At 42.0% G+C, this 15,547-nt stretch overlaps 2 protein-coding genes across 3 annotated transcripts in view; both read left to right on the top strand.

Moving 5' to 3' along the window:
* The first annotated feature begins 1,504 nt into the window (after window positions 1-1,504).
* Window positions 1,505-15,547, top strand: part of Opn3 (opsin 3) — a 32,487-nt gene continuing 18,444 nt past the window's right edge. The window contains exons 1-2 of one of the 2 annotated variants that reach the window (XM_052737716.1): window positions 1,505-1,987; window positions 5,533-5,645. In XM_052737716.1, the coding sequence (XP_052593676.1) occupies window positions 1,621-1,987; window positions 5,533-5,573 (408 nt within the window). In that variant the 5' untranslated portion in view covers window positions 1,505-1,620 and the 3' untranslated portion in view covers window positions 5,574-5,645. Of the gene's footprint in view, window positions 1,988-5,532; window positions 5,646-15,547 lie in introns of those variants that run through there. The other variant, XM_052737714.1, reaches the window with a different exon arrangement.
* Chml (CHM like Rab escort protein) lies at window positions 5,855-9,562 on the top strand. The gene has a single exon (XM_052737713.1). It carries the CDS (start codon window positions 5,855-5,857, stop codon window positions 7,706-7,708), a length of 1,854 nt encoding a protein of 617 aa, XP_052593673.1. The 3' UTR covers window positions 7,709-9,562.

Raw genomic sequence — 15,547 nt, 5'->3', positions numbered from 1 at the left:
TACACTCTCTCTTGGCTAGTGTTCACTGCAGTAAGGTATGGAGCTAGCTGTCTATCCATCTAGCTGATTCTTGGAGAATTTGGAGATGCACTGAATCTAACACAAGTGGGAGGGGTCAACACTCATGCACCTCAATTTAGCTTCCACAAGCCAGTCATGAGTGCCCTTGACAGCCTCAGGTACAGCTCAGGACATCTTCCTCCTGTGGGTAGTTATCAGGGACTGCAGCAGAAACAGAGAAAGCAGCCCTAAAGAAGTGTATCGCATTCACAATCTATATTTGACTTGTACTATATTTTCACTGCTGCTGGGGAAAGGTCCAGTGGAAAATGCGTGCTGTTCTAAATATATCCTCTCTATACCTGCTAGATTTAGATTGAAGCCTCAGGGGCACTGCTCAAGAGGTCACCTCCAGTGAAGCGCTTCAGCGGGCTTGTGTATCAGGGTACCCCCTACAGCAGAGCGAAACAGGAAGGGCTGGAGTAGGATGCCACTCCAATGCTATTTCCTTCCTTATCCTAGAGGTCTGAGAATGGCAGGTGTCCCACCTCTTGCCATCTCAGCATACTGTCATAAACCCTAGGACATATCTTCCAGCTCTAGAGTAGTTAAGTCACAGCCTGTTGTTTTTTGTTTTTGTTTTTCTTTTTTCTTTTCTTTTACCTCAGTTTCCTTATTTGTAATTGTTTGGCTGGCACCCTACCTCGCGCATTTCAGTGTTTAGTTCTCTATTGGGTGCATGAGGTGCAGTGGGTGTTATTATAGCTTCCCAAGAAAGGGAGACGTCTAACTGGGAGTATTTCATTCAGCACACTCAACAGAGTTAAGCGCAGGCGTTCATAAATATTTATGAATGAATGTGTGCAAGGGTGAGTGACTGAACCGGTGAATGGCTATGATGCTTTCGAGTCAATTGAGGGGAAATAGAACCTGCTAAGGCTAATTTACCTCCCTAAAGGAATTTATTTCCCTTTCTTCTGTACCTTCTCTTCTGGCTTCCACCATGGTTTAGGGGTGAAGAAGGCAGAGAAAGAGCTGGCTGGACCCTGGGACTCGCCTACGCTGGGCGGGGACGGCTCTGGGAAGTGGGAGGGGAAGGGGCGGGCCGCCAGGACAGCAGGGCGGGGCCACAACTCAGAGGGCGGAGTTAGAGGGGTCCTGGGGGCGGGGCCATATACCAGGGGCAGGGCTAAAGGTGCGAGCCACTGGGCGGGGTTCCAGGGTGTTCCGGCAGGGAGGAGCTGCGCGCCGGACAGCGGAAGAGCCTTAAGAGGGCGGGGTCAAGGAGGTGGCCGTGTGGGTGGGGCCGCAGGCCAGGAGGGCGTGGCTTCCAGGGCGGTCCAGTGGGAGGGATCGCAAGTGCTTTCTGGTAAGGACGCAGGCCTCACGCGGAAGGGCGGGATCTCAAGAGTGCTGGGAGGGCGGGGCTTCATGTGGTCGGGGCGGGGCCTTACCACTGAAGGGCGGGGCCTCGGGTGCGCGCGGGCTGGGCGGGCCCGGCGCGGCACCCGGGCACAATGGCCTTAGCGGCCGGCTGAGCGCGAGCCCCACCCCGTTCGCCGCGCCGCGGGCCGCCCCGCTCACCGAGCCCTCGCCCGCACGGCCCGCCGGCGTCGGGCCATGTACTCGGGGAACCGCAGCGGCGGCCAGGGCTACTGGGAGGACGGGGCGGGCGCCGAGGGCGCAGCGCCGGCGGGCACGCGGAGCCCCGCGCCGCTCTTCAGCCCCACGGCGTACGAGCGCCTGGCACTGCTGCTCGGCGGCCTCGCGCTGCTGGGCGTCGGCGGCAACCTGCTGGTGCTGCTGCTCTACTCCAAGTTCCCGCGGCTGCGCACGCCCACCCACCTCTTCCTGGTCAACCTCAGCCTGGGCGACCTGCTGGTGTCCCTGTTCGGAGTCACCTTCACCTTCGCGTCGTGCCTGCGGAACGGCTGGGTGTGGGACGCTGTGGGCTGCGCGTGGGACGGGTTTAGCGGCAGCCTCTTCGGTGAGTTGCCCGGGACGCGTCCTCCTCGCCTCCCAACTTTCCTTGGGTACATCCCCTCTGGGCTTTCGTCCTCCCCGGGGTCCTCCCTTCTAGCCAGTTATCACCCCTAACTCCTGGTCTCTCTCATCCCCGGGATCCTCCCTTCCAGCCGCTCTTCATCTCCCAACTCCTTGTTTCCCTCCTCCCCCGGGTCCTTCTAACCGGTCGTCATCCCCAGCTCCCAATGCAGCTGCAGCAGTTCAGAAAGTCTCCCTGCCGCTGGCCAGCTTATGTCCTCTCATTTCTGTTCTGATTTTACTTCCTACTGTAGCTCAACAGGGCATTTCACAATGGTCTTTACACAAGGGGGAGAGGAACGAGGGCCTGTAGAGGCAGGAGATGCAAGGAAAAGCCAACTCCCGAAAAGTGGAGAAGGGGGCACGGAGAGATTCAATCATATATATTTAGGATTTGTGTCTCAAAGTGACATGTAGAAGCCTAAATAACGGTGTATCCCCCTCCCCTTTCATTAACTAGCAATTATAAACCGTTGAATGCTTCCTAGGGAGTGAGACTGTATGACATTTTTAATTGTGTTTCCTCTACATAGGTTCTATCACACCAGAGGTTAGAAGTGGCTCAGAACTCCAACTCACTGGTGTGAATAAATCATTAGCTGGGCAGCCAGTACGTTTAATTAAAGTAGAACTTGTTGATTTCCTGAAGATTTATATTGAGAATTGACAGGTTGGAGCCTGACTAACTCAGTATTCTAAGCTTGGGAAAGACTGTGGTGTGTGTGTGTGTGTGTGTGTGTGTGTGTGTGTGTGTGTGTGTGTGTGTGTGTTTGATATGTGTGGGGTGTGTGTGGGATGTGTGTGTGTTGCAGGGGTGTATGTGTGTGTCCTAAGAGTTTTGTTTGTACAGAGATTTAAAATAGAAATGGGTATTTCTTGAGTCTTAAAGTCCCTTTTTTCAAACCTTGAAACACACTGATAATTTAATGCTGTCTTTATCTTGGCAGCTCTTAGAGAAAAACATCTATGTAATATCATGGATATTTTTATTTGCCAACTTATGTGTGACAAATCTAAATTTCATGTTGTCATGATCCCTTTTCTTTAAGTTTTAAAGAAAACAAAATTTTGGAGTTATGGTTTTATTTATTTCACCAATTGATAATTCGGATACTTTCTTAGAAGGGGCTGTAAGAGGATGTGAATGGTAATGTAGGTTGACTATGTAATTACTCTCCGTGTTTACTAAAAGAAAAGGTTGATTGGGAGGGTATTTTAGGCGGATTAATCTTTAAAGAAGGTGGTGTGTGTCAATCAGTCTAGCTTGCAGAATACCTGGGGTAGGCGACAGGTGTTTGTTCACAGACATGAAAGTTCTTTTTTCTGTGAAGTACTTTTCTGCTATGGTGTTCAAGTGGGAGTGGGGAAACAAGAATGGGATGAGGTGTTTTTGTTTTTTTTTTTTTTTTTTTTTAAATGAGGGTTTTCAGCATCTACCCTGTTTCTCCCCTTCTTGCTCGGCCAGCCTCATCTTCCAGTGTCTCTTCTTCTCCCTTTCCCCTGCTGGGAGCCATCACCATCAAAAGAAATACTTTAAGACCCCCAGAAGCATCCCCCCTGGTGTTTTATCTGAGGGTTCTTTTACTTAGAACATTTATTCCCATCCTAACAGCTGAGGTAGATCTTCTGGGGTTAAGAGGATTGGAAATCAGTTAACTCCTGAGACTAGAGTGAGGTTCCTGCAGAGCTCCCCACGCTCTTCACAAAGCTAATTTCTTCTCCTGGAGTATGCTTCTTGAGCAGGGTTAAGGACGGAGAAAGGGAAGACACTTCCCTTTCCATCTCCAAGCCAGGACTAACCAATCCTGAGTACTAAAGGAGAGGAAAATTTTAAATGCTAGAAGTAGCTAGCTGCCTGCTCCAGAGCTTCGGTGAGGCTGCACCACTGGTCTGTAGGCACATGTGGGCCTATGGCTTCTTCATCAGCTGCACTTTCCAAGTCATTCACTCTCCCAGGCTGCCAGTTTTCTCATCTTTGTTATCCACTATTAAGCTGACTGTGTTTAAGGTCATCTATCCCATTTGCTTTGTATTTTTGAGGACTCTTTTGACATCTATAGGTTAGAAAGTATCTATACTTAGTGTTTATAACTGCCCCCTGCCCCCTACTGCCAGCCTCAGCCTTGTTCCCATCTATGCCTAGAGGAAGTGACTACATGCTTACACTTAGATGTCCACATAGGTTTTGTCTCCCTCTTTACCCCCTGCTATAAGAAGGGCGAGTAAGTAATTCCCATATTCTTACATACATGCACAAGTAGACCAGGCCATTGCTTCATTCTGAGCTCTGGTCCTGGCTTCTCAGAGAAGGCTAAAAACAAGTAGAATCCCTGATGATCTTGGTCAGAGGTTTCTACCAGCTGGGCTTGTTAGGATCACTGTTTCAGTTAAACTGACACATCAGGCCAGCGACCTAGTGAAGTTCACGTTAATTGCAGTTGGATGGCTTGTTTTACAGATATCAGAATAATCATTCTCTTAGGTGTACCTGCATCTAGATGTCAGCAGATTTAACGGTAGTGAAAAATAGAGAGGCCAAGGAACACTGACTGCTGCTGTGCTTGATGAACAATAAAAGACTGGCAGTGGGGTGTGTAAGTGGGTTATGTTAGCCTGCAGACTTCCAGGTGAGTATGTCCAAGGGGAGCAGCCTCCAGCCGCACCCAGCATCACAGGGATCTAGCCAGCCTGTGATGGAAGGGTACAGGAGAGTCTCTTTCTATTACTTCTTGAGAAATGAAAAGAACATGTTTAGAAAGAGATTCATGGTTGTAGAGACAGTCTGGCAAAATGGAAATATTTCCTTACTTAGATGTTATGAATAGATGTTATTTATGTTAAAATGTTTTAATACAGGAAACTTCCTTATTTTAACTTACACATGCACTTTGATACAGAAAATGTTACAAAACTATTTCCCGTCAGGCCTGTTCTGTTATGCACCTACATATTTTAAAGGCCAGTTTTTGAATTCTCTTGTAATATCTGGATGTCTCATGTATCTACTGCTGGACCCTTGGGATAGTTAAGGATGTAAAAATCTTCTATGCAGCTGTCTGGGATTACCTACAGACATTCCTGACCGCAGCAATATCCACCATTATGTTGATGTGATCACTCTGCATAGTATGTTTCCATAAATACAATAAAGCCACATATTTCTTTTAGTCTAAGCTCACAGTATTGTCCAAATATTTTTATTAACAATCAAATCATTGTATAATTTTGATTTTTTTAAATTTTTTTGTGGGATATTGTGTCTGTGTTTCATGACAGTAATGCCTGGCTTTGGGGGAGGATATATAAGATATCTTTTGTTCATTTTCAAGAACTCAGAAGACCTGTGGGAACGCATTTAATGACTTGCTTGGGGTAGAGGTTTGTATCCACTTTAACAAGTCAGGCTTCGGTGGATTGAGACTGCTGTTGCATGAAATTGCTTTTATATTATTTACAATTGTGTTCTTTTCTTGAATTTTCTTCTTTCAGAGAAGAGTTCCAGTCACAAATGCATATGTGATGCATGGTAACATTTACCGCTAAGGTGAAATGCAGAAATGAAAAGGACACATCTGTTTGAGTATTCTCAGATATGATTACATGCACTTTATCGTGTTTTCCAGGCTGCTGACTTTTTTTTAATGTTTAAAAATTGTAACAGTTAAACAGCTTAGGACTTGCAAACTCAGTGTTTCTGAATGAAGATCACAAGTAGAGATTTTATTACAGCATAAATACTTCAGAGGAGCCCTCTACCTAGATCCATACGGAGTTCTTTCATCAGCTGTGACCTGAAGCTTCAGCTCCTAGGATGGCAGACAAGCTTCCCACAGAGTTTGATGTGGTTATAATAGGGACAGGTTTGCCTGAGTCCATTCTTGCAGCCGCATGTTCGAGAAGTGGGCAGCGAGTTCTGCATGTTGACTCAAGAAGTTACTATGGAGGGAATTGGGCAAGTTTCAGCTTTACAGGTTTGCTGTCCTGGCTGAAAGACTATCAACAGAACCATGACAGCAAGGAAGACGTGACTGCCTCATGGCAAGACCTGATCCATGAAACGGAAGAAGTCATCGCTCTTTGCAAGAAGGATGAAACTATTCAGCACACAGAAGTCTTCTGCTATGCTAGTCAAGATGTTGGGGATAGCACTCAAGACACCGATGCTCTGCAGAAAAGTCCTTCCCCAGAGGCATCTGCTATCCAGGCCGACTCTATGGATTCTGCAGGCTTGCCTAAGGAAAGGCACTCAGCATACTGTTCAAGCTATGAAGAGAAAAGTGATAGAGAGCCTTCACCATCCCCAGCTGATATAGAGAACTCACTGGAGAAAGAGAAGTACTGTGGAGATGAAATTGATGTCCATACAGTTTTGGATGGAGATAAAGATGAAGACAAACTTGATCTGGAAGACAACCCTGAGCAACCAAAGAGAAACAGGATTACTTACCCTCACATGATTAAGGAGAGCCGGAGATTTAATATTGACTTGGTATCAAAGCTGCTGTATTCTCAAGGATCATTGATTGACCTTCTGATCAAATCAAATGTTAGTCGTTATGCAGAATTTAAGAATGTCACTAGGATCCTTGCATTCCGGGAAGGGAAGGTAGAACAGGTGCCTTGCTCCAGAGCAGATGTCTTTAATAGTAAAGAGCTCACTATGGTTGAAAAGAGAAAGCTAATGAAATTCCTCACATTCTGTTTAGACTATGAGCAACATTCTGACGAATACCAAGATTTCCAACAATGTTCATTTTCTGAATACCTAAAAACTAAAAAATTAACACCCAACCTCCAACATTTCATACTACACTCAATTGCAATGACATCAGAGTCATCCTGCACTACATTAGATGGCCTTAAAGCAACAAAAAACTTCCTTCAGTGTCTTGGACGGTTTGGCAACACTCCCTTTATATTTCCTTTATATGGCCAAGGAGAAATTCCTCAGTGTTTCTGCAGGATGTGTGCAGTTTTTGGTGGAATCTATTGTCTTCGCCATCAAGTACAATGCCTCATAGTTGATAAAGACTCTGGGAGATGTAAAGGAATCATAGACCACTTTGGTCAGAGAATAAGTGCCAGCTATTTTATTGTGGAGGACAGTTACCTTTCTAAGGACACATGTTCAGATGTGCAGTATAAGCAGATCTCGAGAGCTGTGCTCATCACAGATGAGTCCATCCTGAAGACGGACTCAGACCAGCAGATTTCCGTCCTGATAGTGCCTCCATTAGAGCCAGGAACAGGTTCCATTCGGGTCATGGAGCTATGCTCATCAACCATGACGTGCATGAAAGGCAGCTATCTGGTCCACTTGACCTGTTTCTCTTCAAAAACAGCCAGAGAAGACTTGGAACCAGTGGTGAAGCAGTTATTCATTCCTTTTGCAGAAGCAGAAGCAGAAGCAGACAAGGAAGAACTCAGAAAACCAAGACTCTTGTGGGCTCTCTATTTTAATATGAGAGATTCCTCAGGAGTTAGCCGAAGCTCATACTGTGGCTTACCTTCCAATGTGTATATCTGCTCTGGGCCGGACTGTGGACTGGGGAATGAGCATGCTGTCAAGCAAGCGGAAACACTGTTCCAGGAGATCTTTCCCAGCGAAGAGTTCTGCCCTCCTCCCCCAAATCCGGAAGACATTATCTTTGAAGGTGAGGGTTAGCAACGAGACACTCCTGGAGGCAGTAATACACTTACCACCAAGCTAGACACCCCAAGGACAACAAGAACTTGTAGAGCCCAGAACACCTTCGAAATGAAAACAGACTGGAAGTATTTTCATCCTTGCTTCAAAATATTGTCATTTAAAAGACAGCTGCCATTTGTGATAAGCGCTGTTTACTTGACTTCAACCCTGAGACACTGGGTATCGAATAGCTCTGCTAATCTGTCAGCATCTGATTTGTTGGTGACTCAGCTGCTTTGTTTCAGAATTGGCTCCAGGAATCCAGAATCTTTGAATGTCATTAGCTTTTTTTTACTTTTGGGTCCCACATTAGCAACCTTGCTTACCTTAAGGTAATATCACACTTGCTCCTGTGTTCAGATTGTATCATTGTCTACACAAAATTAATATCCAAGAACTATTTTAGTTCCTGCTGCAGCTACTACTGTTGCTACCACCTCAGTTGCACAGAGGACCACATAAATCAGAAACTGTTTGAGATTTTTATATAGTACATAAACACATAGAGCTGGTAGTAGGAGTAGCAGCTAATACAAGTGCTAATGTGATAAAACACAACTGTCTGTTAGAAACTATGTCATGCATGATCCTGTGTCTTGGGGTTGATATTTACATGTGATTTCACCTATTTGACCTTCGTAACTAAGGAGGCAGTGAGACTACCCTAGCCTGCTCCTTCACAAAAAGAGTGCTCCTTAGTAGTTGAAGAAGCTCATATATTAGAGATACATTGCAATCTGGGCATGGTGGCTTACTCATTCGATCCTATCATTGAGGAGATTGAGACAGGAGGATTGCTGTAAAGTCCAGGCCAGTCTGGACTATAGTGTTGAGACTCATTTCAAAACAGAATAACCTCCCCACGCCCACCAAAAAAAGAAGTATATTATAAAGAAAATTAAAAAGACAAAATTTATTCAGAAAATTTCTATAGAGCTGACACTGACATTTAAAAGAACTAACAATTAACTCAGGCTAACATAAATTAATAAATTACCCTAGAAAAAGGTACTTCAGGATAGGTGTTTAGAAATTTCCAGAAAGAATTTCCCAAGGGGGGATAGTGGTGCATCTTAATGTGGGATTCTAGATGCCTTTAAAGTTACAGACTTCCCTGTCCAGGGTTCTCGGGGTGAAGCATGCCACCTGGTTGGCTATACTACTTTAGTAAGCATTGGTAACTGACAGAGTGTGTCTCTTCTACTACATGTCTGTTAGCTGGGGAGTGGGAAGCTTTCCCTCCAGAACCGCCTGCTGCACCCCAGCAGTGAAAGCCCTCTACTGTGAGAAGAGGCACAATGTGTTAGGAGACTAAAGGGTGCTCTGAATATCCTCCTCCTGCTCTTTAGTGAGGAAAGTGAGATAAGACATGTAAATCAGTGACTGAGCTGAGAGTAGAAAGCTATCCATTGGTCTTGTTTTACTGTTTTTAATATGATAAACCCATATTTATTGGGTAGATCTTAAGGGTTAAATGCAGCAGAACAACTGAAATTCCTGAAATGACCGAAAAGTAGCAATTAAGAGAAAAACAATTCTAAGACAGATAAAATGGAAGGGAGTATTGCAGACCCATCTCATCAAGTTTGTCAGAACCATAGTCTATTCAAAAGACGTTAAAAAGAGACACAGTTGTGAAAGCTAAACAGAAGTTCCAAAGACAGCTGAATGTAATGGAAATCAGGACTAGACTAGGCCAAAGCAGGGGTTTCGTTGCTTTTTTCTAAAGTAAGGAAGTGAATGTATTACTTTAAATCAGCATAAAACAGTAAGTGGAAGTGCGGCAAGCAAGCAAAACGTGTTTCAAAAACATAAGGGATGTTATCTCATTTCTTTTTTTTTTTTTTTTTTTTTTTTTTTTTTTTTTTTTTCTGATTTTCAGGCAATCTTTATTTGTTACATCACAGACAAAATATTACCCCATTTACCCCCTGTGCCATATTCTCAGCTGCTGCTGCTGTTCATCCTTCTTCACTAACTTGGTAATGAAGATTGAGAAGTTAAAATTAATGAGTAGCAGGTTTTGAAGCTACCGATGTGCCTTGTAGCTGCTTGACATCTGCCATGGTCAATTCCACTGTATTCTTTGACATTGCCATTGATTGGCAGGACCTTGAGCCCATCTCTTTCAAGCTGTTTACAGATAAAGTTCAAAAGACAGCAGAAAACTTTTGCACTCTGATCACTGAAGTGATTTGGTTATAAGGGCTCCTGCTTTCACAGAGTTGTACCAGGACTCAAGTGCACAAGTGATGACCTCATGTACCATCATGGCACTGGTGACAAGTCCATCTGTGGAGTAAAACCTCCTGAGGATGGTAAGAACCTCAACTTGAAGCCTGCAGGTCCTGGCATCATGTCCGTGGTGAATGCTGCACTGAACACAAGTGCTTTTTTGTCTGTCATGTGTACTGTCCAGACTGACTGGATGGCAAGCATACAGTTTTTGATCATATGAATGATGAGAATTTTTTTTTTTTTTTTTTTTTTTTGAATTAACAAAAAATTTTTTATTGCCTCCAAAATGGACCAACCAAAATTCTTGAAGTTAAAGACCTTCCTTAGGACATAGTTCATGAAAGAATTTTTTTTTTTTTTTTTTGTTGTTTTTTGTTTTTTGTTTTTTGTTTTTTTTTTTTTCCCCTTTTCTATTTTAATAAAAAGGAAAAAAAAGAAAAAGGTTATAACTAACAAAAGAAAAACTATATACAAAAGTACAATGACTATATACAATATATACAAGTAATAAATGTCTAAACAATGTCTAGTCCATTTGTATTTGACAAATTCAGAGAAAATAATTTCATTATCTATCCTATTTTGTTAAGTCCAAAATGTATCTAATTTCTAACAAGTTAGAGCGGGCTTCTTGGGGGTTTTCAGGGGTTTAAGAAGTAAAATCATAAATGCTGCCTTTCACTAATTACATTTTGACTCAATTAGGGCTCCATACTAAAAGTCAGACAAAATTTCTCATTCTGGGTAGATGAAAGCTGTAGAGTAAAATGTTGACCAAAGAGGTAACAGCCAACAGAAACAATTACTTACAGTGACTCAGGATGAGAAGGCTTGTGTCCAATAGAGTAGCCATACATCAACATGAACAGAACAAGTGATAAGAACCCATAATATTAACTGCATTAACTGAACACTTGCGTTTGGTTTAATTATATTTACTGACGATTTCGTGGGCTTTTCATAACACAATAAGCAACTACTTAAAAGCTTAACTTGAATTTGTATTGGTTTTTTTTTTTTTGGTTTTTTTTTTTTTTTTTTTTTTGGTTTTTTCGAGACAGGGTTTCTCTGTGTAGCTTTGCGCCTTTCCTGGAACTCACTTGGTAGTCCAGGCTGGCCTTGAACTCACAGAGATCCGCCTGGCTCTGCCTCCCGAGTGCTGGGATTAAAGGCGTGCGCCACCACCGCCCGGCTTGAATTTATATTGGGAAAGCATGTATGAACCATTTCTTAAACAGAAATGAACAGCTTTGGTACTAATTTGTCTGTATATGGCTGAAAAGTTGTCACTGGAATAAAAATACAAAGTAAAGATGTAGAAAGAAACCAGTGCAAATATATTCTATTTGCTTTATAACTCACTAAACCTGTATTACCATATAAATATACTATGAACAGAAGATAATTTCACAAGTTGCAAGATACATAGTTTTTTGAAATCTCATTTCTAGATTCTAATAGTGATGGAATTTTTAAAAGTATTGATATTAATATATATGAGCATCTTTATAAAATGTTTGTAAGCTATAGTAGAGTAATTTAAGAAAGATTCTTAAATAGAAGGTTTAATGAAGGAGCTAAATTTAAAATACGATATGCTATCATGAGAGATGTCTTGAAGGCAATGCTATAAACATAGGGAGACCTCACATTTATTTCTAGTTGTCTGATCTCAAGGCAGTCACTTTTAACTTCCATTTACCATCTATGAAATAGAAATAATAAGTATTATTCTTCACAGAATTACTGTGAAGACTGAGTTGGGTAATATTAAGAACCCATATCCAAAGTAATGCTAGCATGTGACATTTGTATGTAACTGATATTTATTACAATATCATTTGTGATGTCAACCTTATACTTCCTGTAATTTAAGAAAATTGTGATAAATGACACAGGAAAGTAAGCAAGGAAAGACAGCTTCAATTTTAGAGGGGAAAAATATGGGGCTTTGTCCTTCAAGTCCCTAAGGCATGATATACAACCCATCTAAATGTTCTGTAGTGCTGAGTTCAGGGAAGTTCAGACTGATCAGCTATCTGGAAAGAAGTATTTGGAAGCCGCTCTTAGGTCAGTATGGAGAAAGGTTTCTATGGCCACTTTCCATCCAATAATGCAGTTTATTTGTTAATTAAAATGTTAAGCATAAAAGTAATAAGTATAGTTTTTACCTCATTAACGATGCCAAGGAATGTTCTGGCAGGTGAACAGTGACAAGGTAGATCAACTAAAATTAAAATGCAAAAATAGATACAAAACAAGGAGAGAAGGTGGAATAAAAAAGCTGTTTCTATTGCAGGGGTCTTTTTAAAAAATTTATTATTGTATTTTATTTTTTGGTTTTTCGAGACAGAGTTTCTGTATGTAGCCCTGGCTGTCTTGGAACTTGCTTTGTAGACCAGGCTGGCCTCGAATTCCCGAGTGCTGGGATTAAAGTGCATGTACCACCACTGCTGGACTTGTTTATGTATTTATTTATTTATTTTAGTGGGTGCAAATTCTTTAGACTTTCTACTCTTCTTGTGCAGAGTATAAAGTGATAGGTTGCAAATGGGGAAAAAGAAATAAAAATAAATTCCTTGATCCTCAAATTAATGTGCATTAAAATAGAAATTAAAGCAACTTTGAGTTAATCCATTAAGTGGATTTTCAATGCATAAGTCTTCATACAGCAGCAACATGTATTCATGGTCATTTTGAAGAACTAGTTAAGAGATTAACCAGACCTCTATAACTGATGTTATCGCTTTGAGTGGTACATGCCCAGGAAAATACTCAGAATGGACAAATCAATAAAGCAACTTCTAAAAAGATGTTTTAGCAATTCCGTTTATACTTTTATTAAAAACCTGCTGACTAAGAAATGGATACATTTTGGTGTGTTGCTAGTGCTATAGTAATCTTACAGAGAGTTAAATGGCATATGTAAGATTGTATGTAAACAGTTTGAGAGTCAAAAAGATGTTTACAACAAATTGTTGCGTGCTGGTTACATTTGTATAAAAATTTAGATTTCTACACTGGAAAGAATCAGAAGGCATGTAATTGCAGGTTAATACTTAATCTCTGTTTCTGTAAAATATTGATGTGTATAATAAAAATAAAAGATTAATTGGTGAAATGGTTTACTTGATTGATAAAAAAATACTGATTCTTGAAAACATATAAATTCTCCTTTAAATTAAAAAAAAAATACATTTCTAACTGTTAAAGTAAAAGCTAATCTCCAAAAATGTGTGGCTGAAAGTTTTTGCAGGACTTTGTAAGAAGAAACTTTTGATGAAGATGGACTTTTATCTTCTGTATCTTTTCTCAGTTGTCTGACTTTAGGAACTAATTATGGAAACAGTAGATGCATTCCAGTTCATCAGTGTGAAGATCTTCCATGGCCCAGCGTGATGGCGCATGCCTGTAATCCCAAACCTTGGCATGCTGAGGTAGGAGAATTGCTGTAAGTTTGAGGCCAGCCTAGACTACATAACAAACCATCCAGGGCTATGTAGACATCCTATCTCATGAGACAGAGAGAATGAGAATTACGTAGTAATCCAAATCTAAAGTCATCCATTACTGTGGAGATTAAGTCTGAGAGCTGTGGAGATGAGGTCAGTTCACAGGTGTCCACTGAGCAGTTGTGAGGAGTCCTTTGCCGAGGATACACTTAGGAACTGAGGACACAGGCTAATACTTTCTACAGTCAGCTTGAATAATCCGAATGTAACCCGACAAGCATCAGCTAAACTCCTAATGTAAATGAGTTGACATCAGTCAGTTTAGGGGTCAGAAATAATGAAAGCAAACAGGACACGTTCTCTACCTGAGAAGCCTGCTGGAATTGCTTGCCCTAAGGTAAGGTGTCCTTCCCACTAACAAGCATTACAACATTTTATACCCACCATCCTTGCCCTTGATCTGAAAACTAAAAGCTTGTGATGTATGACATTTTTCCCCAATTTTATTTGTAAACTTTTCGTTTTAGAGTGACGATTTGTAAGAACATTCAAACTTTTGTTTTTTTTATGGTATTTCTTTAAGAGGGTGCCAGCACTTTGGGTTGCAGAGTTGGAAACAAACTGCTTAAAGACTAGAAGCTGGGTCAGTCGACAGTCGCTGAAATCCGTCCTGTCTAACATTTTCAGCTCTGTGTCCTGCGTAGGGAAGAGGAAGTACAAGACACTGAGCCCAAAGCCCAAGGTCCCGAGCGTTGAGGGAGGTGCAAGCGAGAACAGCCCAATGACAGAAGCGGAGTGTGAAGCGTTCAAAGTACCAGAGACAGTGCCCTGTTCAGGACCAGTTCTCTTGGCCTTTGTGGTGGCTGTAGTTGAGTCCTGTTCCACTGGCTTTTATGTCAGTACTTTGCCTTAATTCACATTTCTGTACTTATCTGGGGTGGAGGCTGCTACAGGACACTTGGTGGAGGTCAGAGGCCAACTTGTCTCTCCCTCAAAGTTTCCAGGAATTGAAATGAGGTCCCTGGGCTTGTTGGCCAGGCTTCTTATCCACTGAGCCATCTCAGCAGTCTTTTTAACCTTTTATTTTTATTTTTATTTTTATTTTTATTTTTATTTTTTTTTTGGTTTTTCAAGACAGGGTTTCTCTGTGTAGCTTTGTGCCTTTCCTGGAACTCACTTGGTAGCCCAGGCTGGCCTCGAACTCACAGAGATCCGCCTGGCTCTGCCTCCCGAGTGCTGGGATTAAAGGCGTGCGCCTTTATTTTGACTGGTTTTGTTTCTGAGACGAGATTTCATATATCCAGGTTGTCTTTGAACTTGCTGAGTTTAAATGAAGAACTTCTGATCCTCCTGCCTCTACTGAGATTGCAGGTTTGTGCTACCACACCTAATTTGTAGGGGTGCTGGAAACTGAACCCAGGGTGTCATTGCATTCGAGGCAAGCTTTCTCCAACTGAGCCACATCCTCAGCTCCCCCGCTTTTTTTAAAAAAAAAAAACCTGTATTAGAATGAGGTGTTTCATTTTTCACCAATGAAAGAATGCATTCATGTTTTAACAGGGGGAGCAGTATCTCCAGATTTGTGTAAGATGTACTCATGCAGTTCATGGGTGACTCAACTTGGTTATTTCATGGGCACTGGAACAGCATTTTACTACAGTGTGCATAGGACACTGACTTGTTCCTTCGGGGTACCACTGTAAGGTAAGGAAGGGCAAATCTATGTCTACATGAGACCTGAGATCTATGTGATATGCCTGGACTCCTACTTAGCATTCTAGGTGCACCAGCATCTCTTAAGATGCTGTGGTTCTGCTTGCCCTGTATCTGAATAGAGTAGAATGCCCCACATGCATGTGCAAAACATAAAAATCATGACCTGAAAAGTGATGGCTCTGAGAACTTGACTTCCTAGCAAATATCCTGTGAATTCAAATTTGTGCAATTAAAGCAGACTGATCAGGGTTGAAAGGACAGGGAAGTTAATTGTGCACACATACGAAACGTCTTTATCCTGGTATTGCTGTCAAGAGCACTACATAATTTATTCTTACTGTTGTCCTGTGATTTTAGCATTTACTGTTGCTGAACATATATATATGTATATATATATATGTATGTATAT

The sequence above is a fragment of the Peromyscus californicus genome, unplaced genomic scaffold, assembly GCF_007827085.1.
Source record: "Peromyscus californicus insignis strain IS unplaced genomic scaffold, ASM782708v3 Scaffold_14__1_contigs__length_90479793_seg_2, whole genome shotgun sequence".
Lineage (NCBI taxonomy): Eukaryota > Metazoa > Chordata > Mammalia > Rodentia > Cricetidae > Peromyscus > Peromyscus californicus.
Note: the sequence above shows the minus strand (reverse complement) of the source record. Positions and strands in the feature narration are given on the sequence as shown.

Bases quoted from the DNA above. Each gene is read 5' to 3' on its own strand.
- Chml (XM_052737713.1), top strand. From the start codon at position 5,855: ATGGCAGACAAGCTTCCCACAGAGTTTGATGTGGTTATAATAGGGACA.